The sequence below is a fragment of the Pipistrellus kuhlii genome, unplaced genomic scaffold, assembly GCF_014108245.1.
Source record: "Pipistrellus kuhlii isolate mPipKuh1 unplaced genomic scaffold, mPipKuh1.p scaffold_m20_p_24, whole genome shotgun sequence".
In the NCBI taxonomy this organism is placed as follows: domain Eukaryota; kingdom Metazoa; phylum Chordata; class Mammalia; order Chiroptera; family Vespertilionidae; genus Pipistrellus; species Pipistrellus kuhlii.
In genome coordinates, this window is record NW_023425523.1 from 7,580,412 (window position 1) to 7,607,300 (window position 26,889).

The 26,889-nt window shown below is 50.6% G+C and overlaps 1 protein-coding gene and 1 long non-coding RNA gene across 24 annotated transcripts; one reads left to right on the forward strand and one right to left on the reverse strand.

The window, feature by feature from the left end:
* Positions 1 to 172: 172 nt before the first annotated feature.
* PI4KB (phosphatidylinositol 4-kinase beta) lies at positions 173 to 26,877 on the reverse strand. 23 transcript variants are annotated; one of them, XM_036452964.2, is made up of 15 exons: positions 26,509 to 26,645; positions 23,987 to 24,232; positions 20,286 to 20,383; positions 18,295 to 19,231; positions 13,793 to 13,837; positions 11,186 to 11,413; positions 9,953 to 10,180; positions 7,632 to 7,741; positions 6,750 to 6,854; positions 6,409 to 6,532; positions 5,086 to 5,351; positions 2,333 to 2,465; positions 1,961 to 2,081; positions 1,356 to 1,418; positions 173 to 1,003 (listed from the first exon to the last, which is right to left on the reverse strand). In XM_036452964.2, the coding sequence occupies exons 4-15, from the start codon at positions 19,201 to 19,203 to the stop codon at positions 822 to 824; spliced, it is 2,514 nt and encodes an 837-aa protein (XP_036308857.1). In that variant the 5' UTR covers positions 19,204 to 19,231; positions 20,286 to 20,383; positions 23,987 to 24,232; positions 26,509 to 26,645; the 3' UTR covers positions 173 to 821. The 23 variants fall into 23 exon arrangements, 19 of the variants coding, with proteins under 19 accessions (XP_036308857.1, XP_036308856.1, XP_036308854.1 ...); XM_036452963.2 differs by having other exon boundaries at positions 2,315 to 2,465; XM_036452961.2 differs by having other exon boundaries at positions 9,935 to 10,180.
* LOC118727327 lies at positions 19,146 to 20,179 on the forward strand. The gene is made up of 2 exons (XR_004990565.1): positions 19,146 to 19,284; positions 19,770 to 20,179. It is a non-coding gene; the product is annotated as an uncharacterized LOC118727327 (long non-coding RNA).
* Positions 26,878 to 26,889: the final 12 nt, after the last annotated feature.

Consider the following 26,889-nt stretch of genomic DNA (forward strand, 5'->3'; position numbering starts at 1 on the left):
ATGTAGACTTGAAGGAGGGGGTGAGGATCAAATCTAGGGAGGCCTTTCTCTGGGAAGAAGTGGTACTGACGGAGACAGGTAGGGAAAGCAGTCTTCCTCCACCTTGCTCGTGTGGTACGTTATTCGCTTATCGCTCACCCCACCCCCCAAAAAATACAACTCAGAAATGACACATGGCTAACTAAGGACTTTATTTCAAACAAAAATTAAAAAATTGAGAGCTATTTCCCTGGGTGTGGGAAGGGATCAGGGCAAGGCATTCCCTGTGGCCAGGCCAATACCCTCAGGCAGGGGCGGGGTTGTGATAACCCTTCCTGGCCTCTGTGATATGATGTGGACCTCGGCAAGGGCCGGACCCTGTGCCAGAGCCCACCTGCCAGGGGAACTGGGCTGGGAGTCAGTCCCTGGGGGAAGTCGGGCAGCAGCATGGCCAGAGGCGAACCACAGGATCAAAGTGTAAGTACCAAGAGCCCACTCTTCCCCTTCCTGGGACCTAGGACAGAGTAAGAAGATGGCCTGTGGAAAGAACCTCTTGGACCCTGGTGAGGAGCAGAAAGGCCCAGTGCCCTCCCATCTGTCACCTCTCTCTGGGGGGCAGTGAGTCCCGGAGTCCCTCGGGTGGTAATACTGACACCGCTGGGGGCAGGGAAGCCCCAGCAAGCCTGGGCCCCACAGCTGGCTCTCCCCTGGCAAGCTCTCCAGTCACCACATGATCCTTTGTGTTTCTTGCCTTCCGTTTCCCGTGGATGAGTGGGCGGGTGGGGTTTCTCCCAGGGAGGGTCCCTGGAACGCCCCACCACGCTGGGGCCTGAGAGAGGGTGTCACATGATGCCGTTGGTGAGGTACTGGAAGCCATCGTAGAGCTTGGTGGTGATGGACCGCATGCTGCCGTCCACCATCTGCTCCACCAGCAGCTGCAGTTGCTCCTCGGTCATGCTCATGTGGAACCTCTCCTTGAGGTTGCGGATGGTGCTGGAGCCGTGGAAGCAAGGGAGCTGAGAACCTGGGAAGGCAGGAAGGACAGAGGCTCATGGACCAAAAGGAGGGAGGGCCAGAGGTTAACAGCCCAGCAAGACCTTAGAAAGACCCCTGAGCACGTGGGTGCAGTTCTGCGGAGAACAGAATGGTGGAGGCCCTGTCTTGCACCCATCCTCATGCCATGCTCCAAACCCCTCTAGAGGCGAGGGCATGAGGGTAGAGGAGGGCAGGCGGCCAACACATCTCCCCCAGTGATAGCTGAGGGAGCAGAGACTTAGGACCCAGAGGGAAGGCTGGGAAAAGGTCCTGGGAATGGGCCCTGAGCTGGGCACTTATCTGGTTTGCAGGGCTCTGCCTACGCTACGTCTGACACTCACAGATGACCTGGGCCACTGTCGTCATGGGGCCAGACAGGGGTGCTCCTGAGCAACGGCGGCAACCTGTGGGGCGGGGTTGGGGGTGGGGAGGAGGAGGAGACTGGCAGCTCAGAATGGGTGTATTCTGCACCCAGAAGGAGTGGGGTTAGGACAAGGGCTCAGAGGGCTGGGAGAGGAGGGACAAGACTAGATGATGGCAGTGAAGACAGGACAGTGAATGGATAGGTGACAGGTGAGGAACTAAGCTCAGAGCAGGAGGGATGACTATCAGGACAGGGGAAGGGCCCGAGGACAGGGCACTTGGAGGTCAAAGCCTGGTGGGAAGGAAAGTGGTGACTGGAAACATCTGAGCTGGTGAAGAGCTGAGTGATGGGAAGGGGACCGAAAGGCTGGAGATGAGACTGTTCTCGCCGAGAGGAGGTAGTTTCTGGGGCCTCCGCCCATCTATCCCCAGGACCTAGCTCTGTCAGGAGGCACGTCCCAAAGGAGAAATGGCACTGGGTCGGGGCTGGGAACCCCTGCCCGCCTGGTGTCAGGTAGAAGGCACTTCCTAGAAATCCCATGCTGGGCACAGCCCTGTCCCACCTGCCTCTCCCCAGCCCCACCTTGCTGCATGATCTCCACGATCTGCACCACCTTGTCCATGTGTTTCCGAGCAGCAATCAGCCCCTGCAGCATCAACATCTTGTAGTAGTTGAACATGTCACCATCCAGGCCGCCCATGACCTGTGAGGGGAGGAGGAGGTTGTGGGGATAAGGGCTCAGCGTACCCCCAGCCGGAACTCCCACCGTTAGGACAAACATGCCAAAGCCCACTAATTCCCAACTCTCAGCAGGCAGGAAGCCTCGGACACCCAGCCTCACCCTGACTTACTGCCATTTCTGTTCTGTTTGTCCGTAATCTGGGGGGAGCCCACTAGCTCCCCCTCCCATGACAGAGAAAGAACACAGTGAGGCACCTCTCCTTCCTGACTCACGTCCACAAACTCTGTGGTCAGCTTAAAGGCTGACGTCTCAAAGCCCAGGTTTCGGGGAGAGCTGGACAGGATGAAACCGAAGTCAATGTGGATGATGTGGCCCTCGGCGTCCAAAAGGATGTTCCCATTGTGTCTGAGGAGGGCAAAGGAGAGGAAGAGGCAGGGTGAGGCAGTGTGAGGTGGCAGCCTCCAGCTGGAACCCTGGCCACATGACTCCGGGCTTCCTGTAACTCAGTCCAACCTCCTACGACCTAAAGCTAGCAGCACTAACTGGAAATCAGGAACATAAACTGCTAACAGGCTGTGGGGTCTGAAGTAGCGTTTATTGACAACTTAATAGCTTAAGATTGTGATTCTATCACCCAAATTGATCCCAACCTAGTAGAAAACCCAGCCGCCAGGGAAGAAAGCCTCCGAGGCCCCCACCAGCTGTCACAGGCCAACCATTGGCTCAGGCGTCAGTCAGAACCTATTTGCTTGCATTTTCTGTGAGCACCCCCACAAGGGAGTGGCAGGCTGGGAGGAGTGTAAGTGAAAATAATGTGGGGGCTTCAAGGGTGAGCTCGACCTACCTGGTGAGTCACCCAGGAAGAAATGCCAGGCTGCAATGGCCAAGGCCAGCTGCAGGAAGAGGACAGTTACAGAGGAGCCCAGGTCTGTGACCCCACACATGAATAACCAGGAGCAGGAACAATGAACATGCAAAGCATGTGAGGCCTGGCCCATTCAGGATAACCAGTGTCAGCGTCAACAGAGGCTTTGTTAGGCTGAGCGCTCCAGGACTGAGGCCACCTTCTCCGGGGTTGGTGTGAGTGGCCAAAAAAGGAGGGACAGTAGGAGAGCCAGTCCCACCTGAGTCCTTTCTACTCTGGGAAGCACTACAAATGTAACCACAAAGGCACAATCTTAAGAGCCAGAAAGATCCTCGCTGTCTCAGTTCCACCTTCCATTTTACAGGGAGGGAAACAGAGGTCTCGAACAGTGAGGGAGGGGCCCCCTCTCTTCTAACGGGTGGAGGTAGCTGGGCTCATTCTGAAGCAGCTCAAGATCCTAACCTGCATCTTCCTCGGAGCCCAGGCAGTGCTGCCAGTCCTTTCCACGGGCTTCTTCAGGGCTTGACTATATCTGTTCTTTTTTTGAGTTATTAAAGGTTTCTCAGCTGCCTGTTTCCTTCTCCTCTCCTCTTTTAAAGGATGAGGCCTGACCAGCACCTGCTTCCCTGCCATTTACTCAAACTTGCAGCTCAGTTCTAGGCTGTGCCCTCGATTCAAAACTCCGACTCTTCAGGGACAGTCTAAAGCTTGTAAACAAATTCCTTATAAACAGTTACATGTTCCTTCAGCCCTCAAGTGCAAAGCCTCCGCTGGGCTCACTGTAGGGCTGACCGGATGGAATGAGCGCGGGTTCTGAAAGCTCTCTGACGGCCAGGCCCCTCAGAGGAAACACCTGTCTGAGTGTTTCCAGCTGGTTTCCACAAAAGCAGGCACTCAGTAGTAACAGACGCTACATTTCTGACAAGCTTCTCTGTTGGCTAGATCCTACAGTGTCACCATGTCCTGGGAGCTCTGGAAGCTCAAGCCATTGTATTTCTGCCTTCCCACGGCAGCTGCCCTGTGCCAGTGAGAGGTGCAACTCACGGGAGCATTTAGGATACTGACCCTGAGTCACGTCTGAGTGGAAATTTTCCCCATTTTTTTAAATTTAGATATTGTATATTTACATATCTTACCATTGCCCCACCCCACCCCACTCCCATAAATGCCCTCACCCCTGGAATTATTTTTGTACACCATGTTGTCCACCTATATGCAAAGCTGGGCCTCATAATGGTCATGTGATACTGGAAAAGACAGCTCTGGGGAAAGTAGTAAATACTTAAAACGTTTTGAAAATGGTATGCTGGAATAAAAGGAGATTTCAGGGTTGGGAGTTTGAACTCTTGTCTCCACCATGCCTCTCATACCTATCATCTCCTTTCTGCTCTCAGTCACTACCACCTCCCTCAGGTCAGGACTCATTACCTCCTGCTTTGTTGCTTAAAGGCCTAACTATAACCAACCTCACTCAGTGCCCCGGGGTGCACTCCCTAAACCAGGACTGGTCATGTCATTCCTCACCTCACTGTGCAGGTGCTTCCAGTCTGGTCTCTGCTCACCTGTCTGACATCACTGCCTACTATTCTCCTGCCTGGCAGCAGAGCCCAAACTTCTCTTAAAGTGTTCATTTTTTGTTATTTATTGATTCGAGGGAGAGAAAGAGGATGGGGGGAGAGAGACAGACATCCATTTGTTGTTCCACTTGCCTACCCATTCATTGGTTTATTCTTGTGTGTTCTTTGACTGGGAATCGATCCAACAACCTTGGAGTATTAGGACAAGACTCTAACCAACTGAGCTACCCAGTCAGAGCCAGGAGCCCAAGCATTGCTCACACTGACTTGTTCCTCTGGAACTCTGTGTCCTTCCCCACAGCTTCCTCTGCCCTCCTTCTCCTTCGTCCTTTCAGAGCCTGCTTGTTCAAACCCTTGCCTCTCCCCGTAAATCCTTCAGCTCTCGCTCCTTTACCCTAGACTTGTCAGTCTGTCTCCCTGGCTTAATGGCATGAGAACAGGTCTGTCTCTGCTTAAAATGTGTTGTTTGTCTCTTCTTTTACGTCTCGGCAGCGGAAGGTGGCGGCGAGTATACCAGAACTACACATGAGGGGACAGAAATAGCCCTAGAAAAAGGTTAGGATAAGATCAGGAATTGACCTACCTGTCCTTGACTTGCAGCAGGTAGCAGACCAAGCAGTAGCCAGCGCAACTTTGCACGAAATTGCGCTGGGCACTGAGGAATGCCTCAGTGGTGTAACTGCCATGCTCCTGAAGGAAGTAATCGAGCAAGGAGAGCTGTGACTGCTTCTTCACCTGGTGGATGGACACAGCGTTGACCACTGGCTCAATCATGCCACTGTCGGCCGAAATCACAAGGATCTTGTAGGGCTTGATCCACAGCGGCACTCGCTCCTGTTCCCAAATGGACTGCGAGGAGACACAGGACCATCATCCTTCATTCAAATTGGGGGGGGGGGGGGGGGGCCGAAAAGCCCTCTATCCCCAACCGTGGACAGTTCCCAGCCCTGGTGGCCTTGGAGTCTAGTCCACCAAGTGAGTAAAACCCATGAGGACCAAGGAGTTTTTAAAGAAAACCCAGGTTCTGACAAGACACAGGGAAGTGTATGGGAAAAGGCATCTTATGGGTAGATAGTCCCCAGAAGGCAGAGAGAACAGGGCACCACACAAGCAGCAAGAGTGGGAGCTATTGATTCAAATTCAAGGAACAGGGAAAAGGACTCAGGTCCACAGACGACAACTCTAAAAAGTGAAAATATCTATCAAAGAACTGGACTAAACAGGTGGAGCCGCTGGCAGGCGACCAACCCAAAGGCTCAGGGGACTGACATCTCAGCACACTGCAACACGCTTACGAAGACCAGATGGGGAGTTTTTATTCATTTATTTTATTGAATTTATTGGTTAATAAAATTATATAGGTTTTCTTTAAAAACCTGTCTTCAGTGGGTTTTATTCACTTGATGGACTGGAACCGAAGGCCACAAAGCTGGACATTGGTTTATGAAATTACATAGGTTTCAGGTGTATAATTCCACAATATACCTGTATTGTATACTGTACTGTGTGTTCACCACCCAAAGACAAGTCTCCTTCCATCATAACTTATCCCCGCTTTAATCTCTTCTATCCCTGCCCATCCCTCTTTCTCTCTGGTAATCACCATACTGTTGCCTGTGTCTATGAGCTTTTCACATGGGAGTTTTTGACTGAAGGACAAAGTCCAGGAATCAGAATGGGTGCAAATCACAAAAGGGCCACAAGAGGTTGCTGTGGAGCTGTTTTGTGGCTGTACTATGGCAGGGCAAGTACAATAGTGAAGAAGCACCAGCTTTAGTTTAATGTACATCCAGTTTAGACCTGGGCAGGAAGCTGTCCTCAGCAGAGTTCCCTTTGAACAATCTGTGTGGTCCTCTCAGGTGGGCTGCAGAGAACTGAGTCCCTTCCTTCTCCCTCCCTGTCTTACCTGCAGCTGTTTCAACACCTGGAAGGCCAGCAGCTCCTGCCGAAGATCATCCCCGCACTTGACAATGACCGACAAGAGCCGCCAGTTGGGGAGATGGCCATAGGGGGAGCCCTCTCTGATCCGCCTGCACAGAGAGAAGCAAAAGGTGTCAAAAGGTGATGACAGAGACACAGCTTCTACCAAAAATGCAAATTCAACTCCCCACAAGGCAAGGACTGGGACTGAGTGGGAGCATGGTGGATTTGGGGGAGCCCAGTGCACACTGGGATGGTGCAGCGAGTTCCTGCAGTTGTCTCCAAGCTTCGAGAGGTCTAGAGACACCCGCCTTCTCCTCAACTCACCGCACTTTCTCCTGCCAGGGCTCTTTGAGAGCAACTGCAGAAGGGTCTTCTGGATCTCGTTTGAAGGCTGTGGGGGTGTGGGCCAGCTGCTCCGAAAGGCGCCGTCTAGCAGGAAGAAATGGTATCATTTGCTTGGAGGAGTTACCCCAGAGCCTCCTGCCCTGTCTGTGGCAGCACTGCCTGCACTGTTTCCTTGACTCTAGGCACAGAGAGAAACCTAGGCTGAGAGACTCATGGAAGGAAACACGCCACTGATACCTTTTTGCTAACCTGATGGTTTGGAATCATGATAAAATGATGATCACCAGGCCCTCCCCATTCCTCTACCAAGATTCTGGTTCAGAACAGTTGTGGCTCCAGCATCTGCATTTTCAAAAAGATCTCTCTCTCCCAATTCTGACATGTGAATCCTTGCACCTACTCTGAGAACACTGCTCTAATTCCTCCCTCTGCTGCTTTCAACCCTTTGGAGTTCTTTTAACATTTAATTTCCTTTTTTTTTTTAATATTCATTTTATTAATTTTTTTACAGAGAGGAAGGGAGAGGGATAGTTAGAAACATTGATGAGAAACATCGATCAGCTGCCTCCTACACACTCCCCACTGGGTACATGCCCTTGACCAGAATTGAACCTGGGACCCTAAAGTCTGCAGGCCAACATTTGATCCTCTGAGCCAAACCCATTAGGGCAACATTTCTTTCTGTAGTAGCCTAGTAATTTCTCTACCTGCCCTTTCACTGCCTCAAGTTTGGTGGCCTCAGGACAAGGACAGAGTAAAGAGAGAGGAAAGGGAAAGACACAGGCTGACAGAAGAGGAGAGAGAGACAGGCAGAGCCTTAAAGAGGGATGAAAAGTGAGAGGCAGTGTGGTCTGGCCTTACCGGATGTCCCCTGCTGCAATGAACACAGGCTCCTTGCTCTCCTGGCTGGTGATGCTGTCCACAGAGAACTGGGAGATGTTGTCACAGCTGTTGGTGTGCACTTCAGGGAGCTGGGGAGAGCAGGGGGTGGTAGGTCAGAAGCGCTAGGCACAGGTCTCGCTTCTTCCACCTCCTCAACAGATCACCTGGAGTATTTTCTATCTGCAGATAATGATCCCGCTCTTCCTAAGTCTGCTCCACACACCTTCCCGATTACATGCCATCCTGATCACTTGGACCCCAAACTGCCGCGGCAGGCACATAGGCCCTACAGTGCTGTTTCTCTATCAGAAACACGTGGAATGCTTCTAAAACCATATTCCCGTATGGAACAATCAATCTGGATTAGAATTATTGGGAATGGATCTGGAAGTCTGAATTTTTGTTTGTTTGTGTGTTTGTTTGTTTTTTTAACCCTTACTCAAGGACCTGCTTAGAAAGAGGAAGGGAGAGAGAGAGGGACAGGGAGAGCATCTATGTGAGAGAGAAACATCGATTCCATATGTGTTCCAGTTAGGGATTGAACCCACAACCCAGGTATGTGCCCTGACTGGAAACTGAACCCGCAACCTTTTTTGTAAACAGGAAGATGCTCCAACCAACTGAGCCACTCCAGCCAGGCGGGAAGCTGAAAATTTAACTATTTTTCTAGAAGACTCCCTGCATACTCAAGTTTGCAAACCACTGCCATGACCGTCACAGAAAGCAGAACTTTCAGTCATTTTTTAAAATTGATTTCACAGAGAAGAAGGGGGAGAGAGAGGGATAAAAACATCAGTGATGAGAGAGAATTGCCCCTCTTGGGGATCAAGCCCATAACCCTAGTCCTACTAGGAACTGAATTGTGACCTCCTAGTATATGGGTCGATGCTCAACCACTGAGCCACACCGGCCAGGTAGAACTTTCAGTCTTCTACCGAGAGCTCCCAAGGCTAGGGATGCATTTACTATCTTCCCTTAAGGTCCAGAACAGACTTTCCAGACTAGGGTCCATGACCATTTCTTCAATCTACTCTCCCCTTCCCCTCTAACTATCAAGTCCCTTCTCTTCTTTCTCCTTTGTACCAGAGCATTTCTCCTCAACTCCATTCATCACATTATTGTCCAATGCCTCATTGTATAATATATCTTAAATGTCTGAGTCCAATCTCCCCAACCGGACTGTAAGCTCAAGGACAGTCCGTCTTTCCCCAAAGTTGTGTCACAGCCCTACATAAAATCCCTCCCTGGCTCCGTACAACCACAGAATAAAGTTTAAGTTTCTTCCCACAGCTTACAGGATCCTGTCACAATCTGGCCCACGTGGGCCTCTCCAGCCTCATTTGTCACCACTTCACACATCACACAAAATGTCTTCCAGGTCCTAAGGCGAGCCAAGCTCTCTTGTCTTCCAGTCATTGCACGCTCCATCCCCTCTGCCTGAATAGGTAATTCAAACCCATCTTTAGGGCTCGGCTGAGATATTACTTCCTTGAGAAAACCTTTTGGGGTATGTCCAACCCCAAATCTGGAGTAAGTGCTGCCCCCACCATCAAGTGCTCTCATAATCCCCCATCCTCTCCAGCATAACCTGGGTCACACCACACTACAACTACCTGCTGGCTAGTCTACTCTCTCCCGTTAGGTCAGAAGCTCCTTGCAGGCAGGGGCCAGGCCTTGTTCCCTAGCACAAAGCATTCAGGCACAAAGAAGGCCCTCCGTAAATAGTTCTTCAGTGAATGAACGAACGTCACTTTACCATTCTCTGCTTTTTTAAAACAAGTTTATATAGCAGGTGTTCAATAAATATATTTTTTAATATATATTTTTTATTGATTTTTTTTACAGAGAGGAAGGTTGAGGGATAGTTAGAAACATCGATGAGAGAGGAACAACGACCAGCTGCCTCCTGCACACCCCCTACTAGAAATGTGCCCGCAACCAAAGTACATGCCCTTGACCGGAATCGAACCTGGGACCTTTCAGTCTGCAGGCCGACGCTCTATTCACTGAGCCAAACCGGTTTTGGCATCAATCAATATTTTGATTAAATTTCTCTCTCTTTCCTCAGCTTAGAAGTTCCTCCTTCCATTTAACCTAAATTCCCTGCTGGAAAATGAGCTCTACCTGAATCTATTCGACTAGAGCTGCTCAGAGCTTCCCCCTTTCACACCCAACACTACCTGCCCCTCTCACGTGCGCGCTTGCCTCAGCCCGCCTCAGGGTGTTGTCTTGTCTCAAATACACCAGAAGCTCGTGGAGACAGGCGCTGTGCCCTGTGTGACCTCTGTGAGTTCCCTCACCTCCACCTGCAGCTCGCCTATGTCGTCCACGGACCAGGCCTCGTCATCGTTGTCATAGTTGGGCACGGTACTGAAGCTGCCTGCCCGCTGCTCATGGGTGATGCCGCATTCGGGCAGGTTCTCGACGGACCGTGTGCTCCGGATTCGGTTCTCTGGGATCCGGGCGGGGACACTGGTGGTGTCAAAGTTTTCACATTCGAGGACTTCCACATAGATCAGGTAGGGAGCCTGGGGGAAAGTGAGAACAGAATTTGCAATTCACCTGTGCCACTGTCCCCCCCGATCGCAACTCTATTAATAGTTCTTCCTGCTGCCTGCTCCTAGCTTCACCCCACAACCATCAGTCCCCTGACACTATGAATGCCATATTTAGGGTAGGAACTTGTCCTATGTAAAGAATTTGGGTGAGAGAGTGCTCCCAACTCTTCAAAATGGTTCAGCTGAGTTTCAAAATGTGTAGATTAGGGGTGTCGAACTCAATCAGAGAAGGGGCCAAAATCTAAAATCCAGCCTAAATCGCGGGCCGAATGGTTTACTGAAACAGTCATAAACTGTCATTGTGATGGAAACGCAGCGGAGTGCAGTGATGACAGCGCGGTGCGGGCCACATTGCAAGGCCTGGCGGGATGGATTTGGCCCGCGGGCCTTGTGTTTGACACATGTGGTGTAGATGATACAGTTGGGCTAAACCATGCCAAACTATCAATTACAACCCATCGGAGAGGCGTGGAAGCCTCGCAGGGCTTGTCCTAAAGACAAAAAGACTGGGAAGGAGCGGGGCACTGTTTCAAGCAGGGCTCTAATCTTCACTACTTCTAAAAGAAAAACCGGAACCTAATACTAGCCCAACCAGCAGATACATTTAGCTAATTCTCTCAATGTGAATAAGGCATGATCTCTCTCTCTCTTGCCCACTCTATTCAGAAAGTCTTAGAAACAAACTATTTCTCTATTCCCATGTTGCCATATCTGGAAAGCCAACAAGTTGTAGAGGGCTACAGAGAGGTAGAGAGTGACTCTCTCCTGAGACATGGCAAGAGGTGAGCTGGAAAGATCAGGCCTCTGTGATCCCGAGAAACAAAGCCCAAGAAGGGAACAAGAGGGCCCTCAGAATCACCATGAGGTCAAGTTACGGGGACACGTGCACATAAACCAGGATGGGTCTCGGATGCTGGTCGGGCATCTCTAGGCACAGACACAACCCTGGACAACCATGGAGGAGAGCCCACCTACCTTGTCCTTGGAGTTGAGGACAACAGCCTGGGTGTGGGGCACGCGGACCACGTGGTGGTCAAAGCCAGCAGTGGGCAGCCAGATTCGGGCAGGGAGCTTGTGGTTAAGCAGGGAGAGCTCTGAGATCAGCCGCTGTGTTTTCTGCTCCTTAGTGGGGAGCGTGGCCAACCGCTTGCCGATCGCCATCAAGGACTTGATGAATTCTCTCTCAGGAGCTAGTCTGACAGGCTATAGAAGGTTGGGGTGAAGTAAAAGACGGTAAAGAAATCATAGCAAAAGGTGGCCCTCCCACTCAGTCACTCCCACTGGCCCACCGTGCAGGCCAGGGATCTGTGTCTGGAGAACCCCAGGGAAGGAACTACCTCTCAGCCTAGTAGATGCTCCCCCCCCCCCGCCACCCCCGCAAACTGAGCTGGGATCAGGTGAACGCCAGCACATTCCTTTCCGCAAGCTGTTCACTGAGGGTAAAGGAGTGTGGAATCAGGTCTCTGGATGCACTCCTCTTCTGAACCGAGTTCCTCAGGAACTGTCCCAAGGCTTCCAGATGGGTGGGGGTTATAGGACTCCAGAGGGAAGGGCTGCTTACACCTAAAGTGCTTCACCCATCTTGAGAATGAGGGTGTCCCTCTCCCCACCTGGATCCCTGGCCGAGCCCCAGCCCACAAGGCTGGGGAGGGAGCCCCAAGTCAACAGCTCCCCCTTCAAAGGAGGACTCACTCCATTCAAATGACTTTTGTTGATTTACATGCATCCCCGCCCACCCCATGATTTCTTACAAGAGGTCAATGCGCATGCAGGGGATGAGAAGAGGATGAGCAGATTTGGGATTAGGGGATGATCAATGCGGAAAGTAGATGGAGGGAGACTGGTGTGGGCAGGTAGGTGGGGAAAGCAATAGCTCCTTTCACTCCTCAACAATGGCCCTGAAGGCCTGTCCCTTTTCTGTGATTCCTCCTTGGGTCCTCTTGCCCTACTTCTCAAGACGAGGGTCCCCAGATTTGCTCCCTGTTGTGAGCTTGGCTCCTCATGCGGGCACTTCAGTCGTTTCCAGAAAGGGCAGTCAGTCTGGGGGGTCAGGTGGGATGGGCTAAGCTAGACATAAAGAGGGGGTCTTTTGGCCAAGTCCTCCTACCATAGGGCATTTTATCAAGGCAGCCACCCCATCTCCCCCTCAGCTAGATAAGAACAGTATCTGATCTGCTCATTGAAACAGCATTTCACTCACCAGACTTTTCTCTCCCTTTCTGTGTCTTGCTTAGTTTCCTGACTGAAAATTTCTACCCTCCCTCAAACTGCATAAAAGAGCTTCTTTTGAAAGCTGGGCAGTACCAGGTCCACCTGTGCATGTGTGCAGAGCCAGGTTCAAAGAACAGCTCATCTCTCAGCCTCTACCCCGCAAGGGGCTGGCTCTGGGGCCCCACAATACTGAAACAGGGTGTCTGCATCAGTCACGAATGTCTTGTGAGGCAGAGTTGAAGAGAGATTCAGGAAGACAATAGAACGAGGCTTCTGTGGTCCCTGGAAATATCCCAGGGACCTAACAGAAAGAGAAAGAAAGGAAGAGAGCTCAATTCTTCATTCACTCTGATCCCCTAACCCATCCACTCAGGTGGCAAATGGTCACTGTTCCAATGATCCTCCACCCCAACCAATTCAGAGTCATTTCAGATTAAAAAAGGCAGAATTCCTTCCCATCTTCAAATCAGCATTTGGGTTGGGGGGCCCTACGTCACATGAGCATGTTTGAAACGTGACCCCAGGCCTCCAAATACAGGCTCTGCCACGTGGGAGGAGATAGGAATCATGATTGAAAGGGGATCAGCACAGAACAGAGAAAACGGATTGGGTAGACAAATCAAAAATAAAGTGTAAAAAAAAAAAAAAAAATCATCCAAACTCCCAGAGGGTCCAGCATTTCCTCTCACGTCTCTGCCCAGCAACAAGGTTCAAGACCCTGTAGGACCAGGTCAGGAGTTATTCCAGAGGCAAAAAGAAAGGAGAATAATGATTAAGGAACATCCTGGGCAGGGAGCTGAGAAAGGGAAGAACTCAGACCTGGAAGAAACGTGGTTGAAGCTAAAAAGAAAAAAGACTATGGGGAGATAAAACTTTCCTTCAGACCAAATCCTGTTTGCTTTTGGAATCAGCTCACCCAGCACAGGACCTAGCATTTGGAAAAGACTGAATAAATATTCGATGGTCTGAGGGCAGAAGCCATGGGGAAAGGGTCCTGGGTGGGAGAAACAGGATCCTGGGGGATTCTGCCAAGCAGGTGTTGGCATCAACCCAGGGGTAAATTGTACCTCTCTCCCAGCTGTTTGATCTGGAGATCCAGGAGCTGGGGGCTAAATCACACTGCATCCCAGCTGTCCCCGGGAAAAAGATGGACTGAGTTCCACTGAGCCTGGGCTCAAGGCACTGGCGACAGGCAGGGGACTAACTACTCCTCCAGGCCTGGGAGGCCTGGGAAGGAGGGGCTGATCTCCCAGGAAGAAAAGGCACCTTTTAACTCCAGCCTTGGCCTGGAGACTTAGAAAACCTGGGGACGGAGAGGAAATGCGGCCGTGGGGGGAGCCTGCCACCCAGTCCCAGCCTGGCCCCACTTACGGAACTGAATGAGTTATCAATACTCTCGGTGCTGGAGGAGAGCTCCTGGGAAAGGGCCGAGGGCAAGGGGAGAAGAAAGGGTAGGGAGGGAGGGGAGAGAGACAAAGGCAAAGAATTTAGGTCCAACTTGGATCATACCTGCTCCTCCTGTGTAGCTCTACCTTTCTGCTTTAATGAAAGAAAGTCAGCCCAGAAACGCCGCATGCCCAGAGCCATGACTCTGTGGGAGATGCAGCAAGGCCAGCTCAGACCTGAGGTCAGCGGGTTGAAGAGACAACAGCCTCTGATTTTCACTTTCTTCCTCTCTATTCTTGCCTGCAGGAACTTTCCTCCTAGGACAAAACCCTAAAGCTGGAACCCTTAGTGAGGTAACCCTGCTCTCAACCAAACCCTTCTCAGTGGAGGCCGCCACAGAAGGCTTGAATTTCACAATGCATGGCCCCTTCCTACCCACAATGGAAACCCCGTGTTCCTCTAGCTTCTTGAGCATGTCGAGGAGGAAGCAGAAAAGCTAAACTTTCAGTGCCGGGTGTTTGTCCTCTTAAACCAGCCTCATTATCACCCTAGGAAGCCTCATCCCAACCTTAAGTCATGTGACAAGGGGTATCACAGACCCATGAGCATTGGAATAAAGGATGAATACCTTTCCTATCTACCATACCTCCACAGGCTTCCTACCAGGCTATTTCACGTGACAACCAATTACAATTTGCCGTCGGAAGTTGGGAGCTAGGTTCTGGCTTACTCCCTCTGAGAAAGCTGAGCAGCTGAGCAGCAGCTGTCCTGGTCCCAGCCTCGGGCGTTTATCTAAACCTTGCCTGTGTCTTACTGGGATCCGTGAGCAAAAACAGGGGAAAGGGCCAGGCTCTCACTCAGAGGCTCTGCTGCAGCACATGCACAGGCCCATCCTGGGTTCTGGGCGACAAGCATTCCCAAAGCAGGGAGAAGGGGCGATATTTGTGCACAAACCTGCAGCGAGGAGGGGGCCCTGGACTTAAGAGACAAAGTCCTGGGACCTCTCAGGGCAGAGGGCAGTGGTCACTGAGCTTTTACTCTGCAATTAGCATTTCAAGCATCTACTAAAGTCAATTCCGTGGTGTAAGTTCTATGCTGGCTGGAGTTCCTGTAGTCAGGCCGTTCCTGGAAGAATCTGGGGAGAGAGGCACTTTGAGGGAGAAGCCAAGCCAAACACTCCCAAGGCAGGGAGACCTGAGGGAGTGAGGACACCAGTCTATTATGACTTAGTGGTTCAACTTCTACCCATGCGCTGGAGGGGGGAGTAAAAGCAGGCAGGAGGATGCTGGCTCCATGAACAATGAGCTTCCCACAGACAGGTCCTGTCTGACTCATTAACAGCCCTGGGGGAGGGGAGGTATATCATGATCGACTCCTCTCTCCTACTCTGTACACTTGAGTCACTCATACTGAGTCAGCTCCAAGGAGAAAAGCTGCGTCCAAGAAGCTGATAGATGCCGCACCTTATCGGCTGGAAGGCCCATGGGGCTTTCAGTGTGACATGCAGCAGATTTCTCTGTACAAAGGTTGCAGTTCTGGAAAGACAGAGCTGATCCACTAGCGTGTCATTATGTGGGGCAGGGTGTGTGGGGTAGGACGTAACTCGGCCCCTCCCTAGGCCAAATGAGTTACCATTTGGTTATAAATGGGAAGGGAAACTGCCGAAGCACAGTGCCCTGGGTAGGCTGATAAAAACTGTTTTGAAGAGGTGGGCTTTGGGGATGGCAGAGGGGAGAAAGCAGCACTCGAGTGCTGATTGTTGTGAGAGTGTCAAGGATCCCTTGTTAAAACAGGAGTCCCTGTGAGATGGGGCAGAGAAGGGCTCTGCAGGAAGAGGCAGCCTTCTCTGGCCTCACCCTCGAGAGCACCTCTCCTGGTGGCAGGAGCATAGGGTCAAACTCAGAACCTGTGGGGAAAGCAAGGGATGGGAGCAGTCAGGTCTCCTTCTAGCCTCTCCTTCTAGAGTCTCTGCTCAGAACTTAGACAATTAACGCCTGGTGTTGGTAAGCTGTGTACATCTTCCTCATATGTACGAAACAACTTTTTCAGAGTCAGAAACTTCACCAAAAAACTTCAAATAAATTCAGTCAAATTTCAGGATACAAAATCAAGAGCCACAAACTAAACAGTGCCCTAGATAATGGGGTCGCCATGTATAAGTTCCCGGAGAGAAGGACAGCATTTTATCTCCCACCCTCCACTGCCTCCAGCATGGGGCTTTACACACGGTACAAGCTCAACAACTATTTGCTGAGTGAATGAATGCTGCATGACAGGGAAGAGGGAGAAGTATTGGTATTTGGGGGACAAAGGTCTTTCCAGATGTATCCTTAGAATGCCAGAGGCACGTGGAGAGACCTCTGTGCTGAAGGTTCCAGTGCTTAGACTCCTAGTGATATCCCTGTTTACTCTCTCACTCTCACATTTCCTGAGGAGCTGCAGTGGACTCAGGTGTCTCGTTCTGCCAGCATCAGATAACCTAGAAGGCTGGGATGTAGTATCTCCTTCCTCTCCTAGGTCTGGTGTCCCACCATAAAGAAGCCAGGTTGGGAAGAATGGCAGCTGGAGAGGCCACACCCGAGGATTCAGGCACTCACAAAAGACCTGACCTCCGCGAGTTGCCTATCACCTCACCTGAGCAGGGGTCAGATGCAAGGAAGAGGGACTAAGGATTAGCACAGAGTAAGAAAAGCCCTGAGGTTCACCCTTTCTGATGCTAAGATGAGTACACAAAATACACACAGAGAAAAGGCAAGCCTGACAATCACTTCCAAGTGCTCACACTCACACTGTTACAGTCTTGACCCCAAGAGGAAGAACTCCCAAACCTTTTATGACCCTAGTCTCTCCAGATCTGGATGGTTCTTCTTGCTTTGCAACAGCCCCCTTTATGGCTCTGGGCTTCCCTGCCAAGTACAACTAGAAATTAAAATGGTCCTTTTTAGTTCTGAGCAAACAGGTGGGCTCTGCCCATGCACGGATGTGGAAACCTAGATGGCTAAGGCCTCGGCTGTTCCTCCCCAAATGGACTCTGACAGCTGAAAACCAAGGAGAGCAGATGCTGAGACATAACTAAGGCAGCTCAGCTGACTGATTAGGCGTACCAGCTGTGACGTGAGGTCTGGCCTGACAGGCACTAGCTGAGAGACCTTGGGCAAATCGTCTAGCCTCTCTAAGCCTGTTGACTCAATGGTAAAAAAAAATATCTGTCTGCTAGGGTGGTTGTGAGGATTAAATGTATCAGTAAAATACTTCACATGATGCACATAATAAACGCTCAATAAATGTTAGCTCTTTTAGCCTCCCTGTTATTAAATGATCACAATAAAAGACTGAATTTCCAGAGAAAGCAAGCTCTATAGTCTCCTTCCCTCCTGCGCTTTCCCTTCCCTAGTCACTATGACCTCCTTCTTGCTGAAAGAGGTCCCACTGTATCAAAAACTGTGGGTGGGTTATGTGCCCCACAAAGGCAGATGCCAACACCAAGGCTATATGCATTTTCTAACAACTGCAAATTCCTCATTCCTTTCTCCCTTCTTTTCTGTGCTGGGCTGGTCGCCAGGATGGGAGCTAGGCTGGTGGTGAGTCAGAGGGGGGAACTGGGGCACCATTGTCCGGCTGGGATACCAGGTCACTGACCCTTGGCTGTCCACTGGGCAACTTCGCCTGCTGGCAATGTGGAACGGAAGGTGAGTATAGCCTACTGGTGCGCTCACCTCTTCCCTGCTCTGCATCCTAAACGGATAACTACTGTACTACTACTGCTGTAGCTCAGTCTTCTTTCTAGACCCTGGGTAGGACCGTGATTTACTCTATACCAAGATTGCTTCCTTCTTTCCTTGTGCTTCCCCTAAATGATTTGGGAAAGCTCAACCGACATCCCTTCCCCTGAGAAAAGGCAGGTAGCAGGAATGCTGCAGATGCCTCGGTGATAAAGAATGAACCTTACCCTTAAGAAAACAAAAAGCAGGATCTTCAGGGAGTGGGAGGGAGGGATTATGAAGAGGAGTGGTCAGGAGAATGAGGCTGAGGTTCTATTTAACATCTCCCCGTCCCCAGTACACACAAAATCCACACACACAGTCCCTTCTCCTCCCCATGGTGGCTGCTCTGAGAGGTCCTGGTAGATATCCCAGGTCTCAAGTCAGGGTGGGGAGGGTCTCTGCCACGGTTCCCAGTAAGTAAGGAGTTAATGGGATGGCAGCGCAGTTCAGTAGAAACAACACTGGACACAGTCAGGTGTACCGCCTCGCCTTTAACTCTAGGACCTGAGACAAGTCACTTTATCTCTCTGGGTCTCGGAGTCCTTCCTTTGTAAAATGAGGCAGCTGGAGCACATGGATTCTAAGGTTTGTTTCCATTCTGACATTCCATGCTTTTATCAGTGAAATGAAACAGATGGAAGGAAAGAGAAGGACAGAGTGACCCTATGTCAGACATCCTGTCTCCATGCCACCTTGGCCCTCTGTCCCTCCCGGGGGTTTTACCTCATCCTCATTCTCCACTTTGGGGTTGCTGGCTGTTCGTTTCAGGTTGCTGCTGAGACTTATACTGGCGGTGGCGTCTGACTTAGAGCGCTGGTGAGTCCTTTTGGAGGGAGACAGCCCTGTGTCGGGGGCCGGGCTCAAGGAGGGCAGCTCCCTCTTTCGGTGAGCTGGCTTCAGCTCATCCGAGAGGATCAGCTTCCGGAGCTTGGTCCCGCGGGAGTGTCGTTGAGTGGAAATGTGCATGTCTGAAGAGTAGGCCCCGAGCAGCAGGGCACACTGGAGGGAAAAGTTAATGCTCTGGCGGCACCGGTGCACTATGTAGGGCTTGATGGCGTCACCCACGTCCTCATCCATGTGGATGTACATGTTAAGCAGCTGGGGCAGATAGAAGCCCACGTCCTCGTTGCGAAAGCAGAAGAGCCGATTGCCGATGTAGGCCTGCACTCCAGGCTCCTTGGAGTTATACAGGTATGAGATGGCCATGGAGATGTCAAATAGTTTGGACTCAAACAGCCTCAGCAGCCAAGACTGCTTGGCTGAGTTGTTCTGCCGCCGCCTTCTTGCTCCCTTGGCTGTGCCCGAGGCCACGGTGACCCCCATCTCATCTTCCTCCTCTCGTACCTGGGCAGGAGGATCGTCCAGGCAGCGGATCTCACTGTCCACACCGTCCCCATTGACCACCTCCAGCGGAGAGCCTCTGCTAGAGACGGCCACGCCTCCGTGCAAAAGCTTGACCTTCTCCAGCACCTCCTGGCAGGCCTTTTGGGCCACTTCGGGGTCAATCACTGATAGTTCCCCGACCCCCTCCGTGATGACGCTTAGCAAGGAGCCCCCGTTATTCCCCGATGGACCAGGAGTGGGCTCAGAAGTTGGCTTCAGGGGCGCAGGTTCCACTACCGTGTCTCCCATGGCCACAGCCAGACTTCGAGCTTCCGAGCTACAGGAGGGAGGAGGGAGGAAGAACAGAAAGGAAGACACATATACATATAGGTTAGTGGTGCCATCCTCAGGTCTTCCCTTTGCCCTGAAACCTTCCCAGGTACCTCCTCTCTTTTTGTCTTTCTGGGCTCCTTCAAAAACAGATGAAGCGTCATCTCCCGCCAAGAAGCTTTCCTTGACCACCTCCCCTCTAATCACCGCTTTCCCCTTCCTTCCTTCTGAATTTATTCAGCTTGGACTCTGTTCCTAACTTGCAAAATGTTGCTTTATATGTGTTATGTTTATATAGGGCTACAAATTCTTCAGCTAGATTGAAAAGCATTTCTGGTCTTATTCCCTTGTCCCTATTCTATCTTTGTGCTCTTCCCATGTCTCCTTTAAAATGCCCGCCCATAACCTTTGCCTTTTACTCTTTAAACTGTATTTCCTTACTCATTAACATTCCATACACAGGTCCTAAGTATCTCACCTTTATTTACTATTAAAGTATTGATTTATTTTTCTAGTTAGTGATACATTTTTACCTTCCCTTTTAGAATCAAAGTTCCCACGGAATAAGGGCCAGCAATATCAAGCCTAGCTTCACTTCGAAATAAATACCTCTAAAACAACTATCAACCGCTCTGCTTAAGTCCTGCCATTTGTCTGACTTCATGATATCATTTCCTCTTTCTTCAGTGCTGTGGCAGCTAAAGTATAGTGGAGTTCTGAACTTGGGGTCAAATAGGCTGGAGTTCAAAATCCTGCCATTATGAAATGTATAAACTTATGCAAGTTATGTGGCTTCTGAGTTTCAATTTCCTCGACTGTAAAAATGAGAAAAACATATTTATACCTCACTATTGCCACAAAGAATAAATAACTTCATGCACGTAAAAAGATCGAGCATAGCCCCTGGCACAAAGCAGCACTCGATAAATGCTAGTTGAATCCTCATTACTGAAAAGCTTAGTAAACTCTGTGTGTGTGTGTGTGTGTGTGTGTGTGTGTGTGTACCTGTGTGCGTGCACACACATATACTGTTTATTATAAGGGAAGTGAATTTCAGTTACCTTGTTGTTTGAAAATCTTCCAAAACATTTATGACAGCCCTCTGCTATCCCAATACTACTTTCCCCATTATCATACAACACTCCAAGAACTGGAGGGGCTGTGGGGAAAAAAAAAAAGGGAAAAGAAATTAGGCTGGAACTCATGGGTCTAGAACATCTAAAGAACAGAGGGAACAGGAATTACACAACCAGGAATCCCTCTCTCTGGAGGGAGTCTCGGGAGGAATTTCAGTGAGAACACTGCTGACAAAAGCCACTGCCTTCCTAAAATGATTCCCCAGGGCCTCACCAAATCCAGATCAGGAGAATCAGTGCAGAACAGAAAGAAATTTCAAAGTAAGGACTGGGAGAGGCACACAATGTCAGATCAACCCAGCTCCAGAGGATGATTGCAGTCAGCTCAGAGGCTCCTCACACAAACGCAGATACAGTGAATCTAAAACATGCTCAAGGATGTGGGCAACAGAAAGGCACAGGCTGCTGGAGAGCTGGAGTGCAGGGTCAACCACTGATAGTTCCCTGATGGCATCACCTTTGACCCTAGTGAACCTGGGTGCGTATACTTTGTGGAGGTGGAAGGAGGCTCCGGATACAGATGTCACTCTGGAAAACCCCATTTTCCACTGCCCCTTCTTACTCCTCTAACATGTTAAGAGTCCTGGTTACTTTCACCTGCCCAATATTCTGTAGTCTAGCTCCCTGTCTCCCAGCAGTCAGCATTAAAATCTTGTAGGAAGGCAAAGGGAACTCCTCTGTTCTCAGAGATCACCAAAAAAGGCTACTGCAGTTTATCCCTCCCCCAACTCTGTCAAGTAAGACGTTCACCCCCGAGTTTAATATCCGATGCAGTTTGAGTGTGTCATTGGTAAAAAGGTGGCAGCTCTCTCACTATACTCTCTCCCCAAATTATGCAGTGTCTTCTAGCAGTAGAACCAGCATGGCTGCCTGCTGGATCTGTCTCTACTCGCAACTACGGGTTGCACAGGAATAATGAGAAAGCTTTAATCACCCCCTGCCACACCTCTCTGGGGCACTCTGCACCAGAAGGTCACTCTAATTCAACTGGGACCACTACCTTTTAAGTCTACTGAGAAACCCACATGGCAGCTTCAATCGTGTTATGCAAACAACCCTTTTTCTTCTCAATCTCTCTATGCTTGGCACATCTTTCCCTTTTTCTCTACTCCAGAGTCTTTCAAGTCACCAACAGCTCCTAAGGTCCACTTTTCAAAACTTCCAAGGAAAAGGAAGTTAAGACCTTCTCCCACATACAGTGTCTCAGATCTCACCAGGAAATGCAGTAGCTGTCTGCTCCGATTGATCACAGTGGGGATTATTACTGGCACCAGTGAAAGAGGTAAGGATAGCATTTCTTTTACCCTGGGACTCAGCTAGGAATCCCCTCTGACAGTATGCAGGGGACTTTCCCACTGAATAGAAACCCCACTTGGCAGCCGTTACTCCCTAGGGAACCAGACGATGTCAAGAGGTGCAGGGAAATCAGACTTCTCTCCTAGAGAAGCAGCTCTGCCCTGGAAACGGCCCAGCTGGGCCTCCCTCCTGGCCTCTCTGAGCCCGCTGCATCTGAAGCAAACAGGGGGGAAAGAAGTACCAAAGGGAATGTAGGTTGTTTTTGTTAAATTTAGACAATAAAAAAAAAACAGGAAAGGTCTTCTCTAAAATCTAAATCCAGATATGGTCCTCAATATCAATTCATTCACTTTCAAATACAAAGAAAAAATAGTATTGATAAGGAACTAGAAAGGACTAGAAAGTGAAAGGACTAGAAAGTGAAAGGAAAAAGGAAGAAACAAGTTCTGCAATCAGCACCCTTTTTACAAGTCAGAGAGTAAGTAAAAACGGAGAGAAGACAATCAAATGACTCCCATGGCTCTCAACGACATTCAGACGAATGAGGCTGCATATGCTGCACTAGGTGCCCAATCTGGCCCCCCAAAGACTGGAAGGGAATTCAAGAGGCCTCCCTCACCCCGGCCCAGCAGCTGGCTTCTGGGAAAGGGGAGTGAACGGCCTGGGCTCCACAGCTGTGTCTGGGCAATGTCGGGAATCCTCATCTGAGCGTCAGGGGGGTTTGCAGAGCAGAGCAGCTGCAGAGGGCAGAGGGGTTACAGGCATGTGTTCTGTGTGACTGCGCGTTTAAGTAAATGTCTCCAGAGGACTATGGAGTGAGGGCATGTTATCACTTAACTTGGCTTTCCACTGCTCTTCACCTCAAAAGATTCTATGCAAACAACCCTCCACTGGCCTCCCTTAAAGGATTTACTGAACTGGCCCCTGCTAGGACAGGACGGTCAAGAGCCCTGAATCCATCCCCTCACCCTGCTCATCACATTCAAAGGGTCGTTTTGGCCGAAAACATCCAAAATCAAATATTTTTCCATGGGCTAAATATATATGAATTGGTTCAGAACCATCCCCATGCTTTTATATGTTCCTGTATTTTCACAGAATGGCCTTTAAAAGATCATCTGATTTCGTGCTCTGTCTCCAAACAGAAGGTGAGATCAACTTTCCTTCTCCTTTGAGATGGATCATATGAATTGGAAAAAGGGAAAGTGGAGCCAGTATCTTCATCCCACAAGATGGGTAGTTAAGAGAGACTGTTAAAGTTAATGGAGCCCAGCCGGCGTGGCTTAGTGGTTGAACAACTCTCTCTCTCTGTCTCTCTCTCTGTCTCTCTCTCTGTCTCTCTCTCTCTCTCTCTCTCCTCCCCCACCCCCCTCTCTCCCTTCATCTCTCTCTAAAAACATTTTTTTTTTAAAGTTAATGGAAAAGAGAGAGCATCTGATATCTTGCTCCCCAGTGTATGTCATCAGTTTGGCTCAAACTCATAAAAAATTCTTTAAACATTGTTAATGGAAAAGAAAAGGAGGTTCAAATATGTTATTTAAGGTTTCCTTAATAATTAAATAAAGTAACATAATCACTTCCTTGAATGAAAATGATATAATCATGTAGACAAGAGATATAAATCCTAGAGCTTAATCCTCCTTGTAACAACTAATAAATCAAGAAATAGAGACACAAGCATTTTGCCTAAAGTTCTGGCAATAACCTTCAGAAGTCAACACTGAGCTAACGAAGAGGCTAATTCTAAAGGAGTAGGAGAAGAGATGAATGGCAAGTCCTGCTGCTTTTCATCATAAAGTCTTACGTATCATTGGATTTGGGTATACCAAGTACACATACACCTTTGATGATTTTTTTTTAAAATCGCTCTTCAAGAGAGACTTCACATAACTCAAGGCTACCTGTTCTCCTGTTGAGAAGCTCCTTCTCTTGCTTTAAGGTCTAATTCACACCTTGCTTTGAGGAGGTCTCAGCTCATCTTTCCCCCTTAACCCCAATGATAGAGATGGAGACTGAGTCCTACTTTTTCCTTGTAGAAACAAAGGGCCAAGCAGTCAAGCAGGCTCAAGCCCTAATAGGAACCAGGTAAATGGTTACCCAAAGCACCAAGGGAGGTTGGCATCCGGAGAGAGGGCATTCTCAAGCTACCAGCGGGAGGGCAGGGAGGGCAGTGGTCTCAGGATGGCTGAGTCAATATTGAATCAGGCTGAGAACTCTCTCCGCAGTGCCATGGAGCTAGTCTAAGCAGATTCCAGCCAGACAGCCCAAGCCAGCTCGGGGAGCCTCTGCTGAAACAGACAGACGACAACGAAAGCAACCTGTACACTCACCTCTCTCTGAATTGATCCTCCCTGCTGCAAGCCCCAGATGGGCCTGGACTAGGTTCTCTCTTATCTCATGCCAATGACTGAAAGGTTCCTCCCAAAGTTCTTCCCCAAATCACAGAATCTCAATTTGCTGCTTTGGATGGTGTTCAGCAAGTATGTTCTCATGCAGTGTGAACCCAGCTCTGAGAAGCAGGAAAACCAAGGAATACGGTTTCTCTTCGGAAGGGCCTCCAAGGAGTAAAGCTGCTCCTAAAAAAGGGAGGTGATGAGCAGACTGCTCTCTGGCTAATGAGGAAAGACAAGGGAGAATGGGATGAGGTTGTATGATTACTTTCAAACAGGCCTAGAGTCGGAAGAGGAACGGAACTTCATGCGTCCTCTTTGCCATCGCAGGCCGAGAGAGAGAGAGAGAGAGAGAGAGAGAGAGAGAGAGAGAGAGAGAGAGAGAGACAGACACACACACACACACACACACACACACACACACACGGCAACTAGTTCCCTATGTCCCAACTCACTCCCGTTCTCTTCTCCAGCTAGCTTCCTCAAGGATCTTGGCCGCGCCCTGACCGGTTCGGCTCGGTGAATAGAGTGTCGGCCTGTGGACTCAAGGGTCCCGGGTTCAATTCCGGTCAAGGGCATGTACCTTGGTTGCGAGCACATCCCCGGTAGGGGGTGTGCAGGAGGCAGGTGAATGATGTTTCTCTCTCATCAATGTTTCTAACTCTTTCCGCCTCTCCCTTCCTCTCTGTAGAAAATCAATAAAACATATAAAAATAAATAAATAAATAAATAAATAAATAAATAGAAAGGTCTTGGCCACAAACATCCTTTCCACCTATGGAATCAGGAGTTATGGATCTAGTACAAGTGGATGAGCTCAGCAACTATTGCAGTGGGGAGGGAGGTGGGACGGTTGGGGGGAGCAGGGTTTAGAAGCAGGCCTGGAGCTTATCTTTCAAACAGATTTATTCCCATGCTTGTAGACTAGACCAAGGAAAATTCTCCAGGCAACTAAATCACTACTAATAACTCTTGTCTGAGAAACCCAGAATACTTTGTAAAAAAAATTAATTGAGTCTACTCCCCGCCCCCCAACCCATATCCTGCTATTAGCCTATCGCTGCCGTGATGCCTGTAGAGTGGGCCACTTTCCCAAAAATGTCACCCTAGAGGTCCAGCAGGAAGTCACACGAACCCCGAAGTCCTGGTTTTGAATGTCCACGTTCTTTCCATTGTTCCTGGGCTCCTTTCCCCAGTCTCCCCCCAGCCCCACCCCAGCCTCCAGCTCCTATGGAATAAACCAAAACGACTCCAGTGAGCCAGGCAGCAAACGGATTCCTTTGGGATCCAGGCAGGTGTGGGAGGACATTCTACACTTTGGTCCCTTTAAGACAAGCCTAAAATTATATAATTGGGGGGGGGGGGGAAAATGGGTGTTTGTTGTTTTTTTTTCTTTCTCACAATTTCATTCAGTGTCCTGCAGGACCGTTCCTCCCTCCCAAAGGCTGATTCTGAGCAGTCAACACAGTGCACCTGATGGGGACTTCCTCACACCGCGCTCCATCCTCCAGAAACACTCTCAGGTCCAGAGAAGCCCGTGAGAAAGCCGAGGCCCCACTCCCCGCTCCTCCCAACACATCCTCCTCTCAGTCCAAGGTTTAGCTGACCCTGAAACAAGTGGCATGTGGAGGTTAAAAGATTACAAGAGAAGCCAGAAAGACCACGGGAAAAACAGAGCCAGGTATCAACGAGGGTCAGCAAAACCCCCGCCACTCCAGGGAGCAGGTGTCCGCGCTGGGAATCCGGGGTGGGGAGAGGGACAGGACAGGGGGAAACCTCCAAACAGGCTGGAGTCCCGGGGAGGGAGGGGGCGAGGGGGGCTGGAGAGGGTCACCGGGATGCTAGGTAACACACCTGAGAGGGTAAGGGTTACGGTGAAAGCCTCAAAGGGGCGTTTGGGAACGAGGAGGAGGCCCCTGGCGGACAGGGACGCGGGCGGCGCTGGAGCCTGAAGCGGCGGGGAAGGGGCCGCAGCCTTCAGCTCAGGCAGAGGGGGCCCGGGCGGGGGCTGCACAGGGGCAGGTGTGGGAAGGGGCTCAGAAGACGAAAAGGGGTGAAGGCGGAGGGGCAGGAGCGCAGGCTGGCAGGAAAGACAGACAAGGGGGGACACGATGCGAGGCGTCCGAGGCGAAAGGAGTTCGCGGCTTGAGAGACGACACAATTCGGGAAAGGCGGCCGGGATACGAGGGACAGAGGGAGGGAGAGAGGGAGGGGGAATCCCCGGGACAGAGGGAGGAGGAGCCACACAGAAGAGGAAGCCAAAAAGCAGAGAAGTGCCCCCCGACTTGGTTGGAAAAGGGGGAGAAGGAGCCCGGGGTGCAGCTGCCCCCGGAGGAGGGCAGTTTTGGAGTCGAACCTCCGTGTGGGGGCGGGGGAGGGCTGTGTGGGACAGGGGGGGAGGAAGGGGGGAACCCCCCACCACACAGGGCAAAAGGGGGGCCCGCGGAGTAGGAGTCGCTTACCTCCGGGGGGCCCCCGCGGAGGGGGTGCGGGCGGTCGGGGTCGGGCTGCCGACGCCGCCGCCTCAGCAGCAGCGGCCGCTCCGGGGCTCCATTGGCCGCCTGCGCTTCCCTGACAGCGGCCGCGGCGGCTGCACCAGGCCCCGGCGGCGGGGCTGCCCTCGGCGCCGCCTGAGGGGGCCTTCGAGCGGCCTCAAGTTCGGCCGGGCTACCCAAGCTCTTCTTCCTCCCTTCGCACAACCAAGATCCCCCCCCCGCAAAAAAAAAAAAAAAATCCCCGGTAGGGCTTGATGCTTCTAAACCCAAGCCCTTTTCCTTGGGATAGGCTTTCCTGCTTCCCCGACGCTCAGGCCCCTGGACCATCCCATAGTAATCTACGGAGTC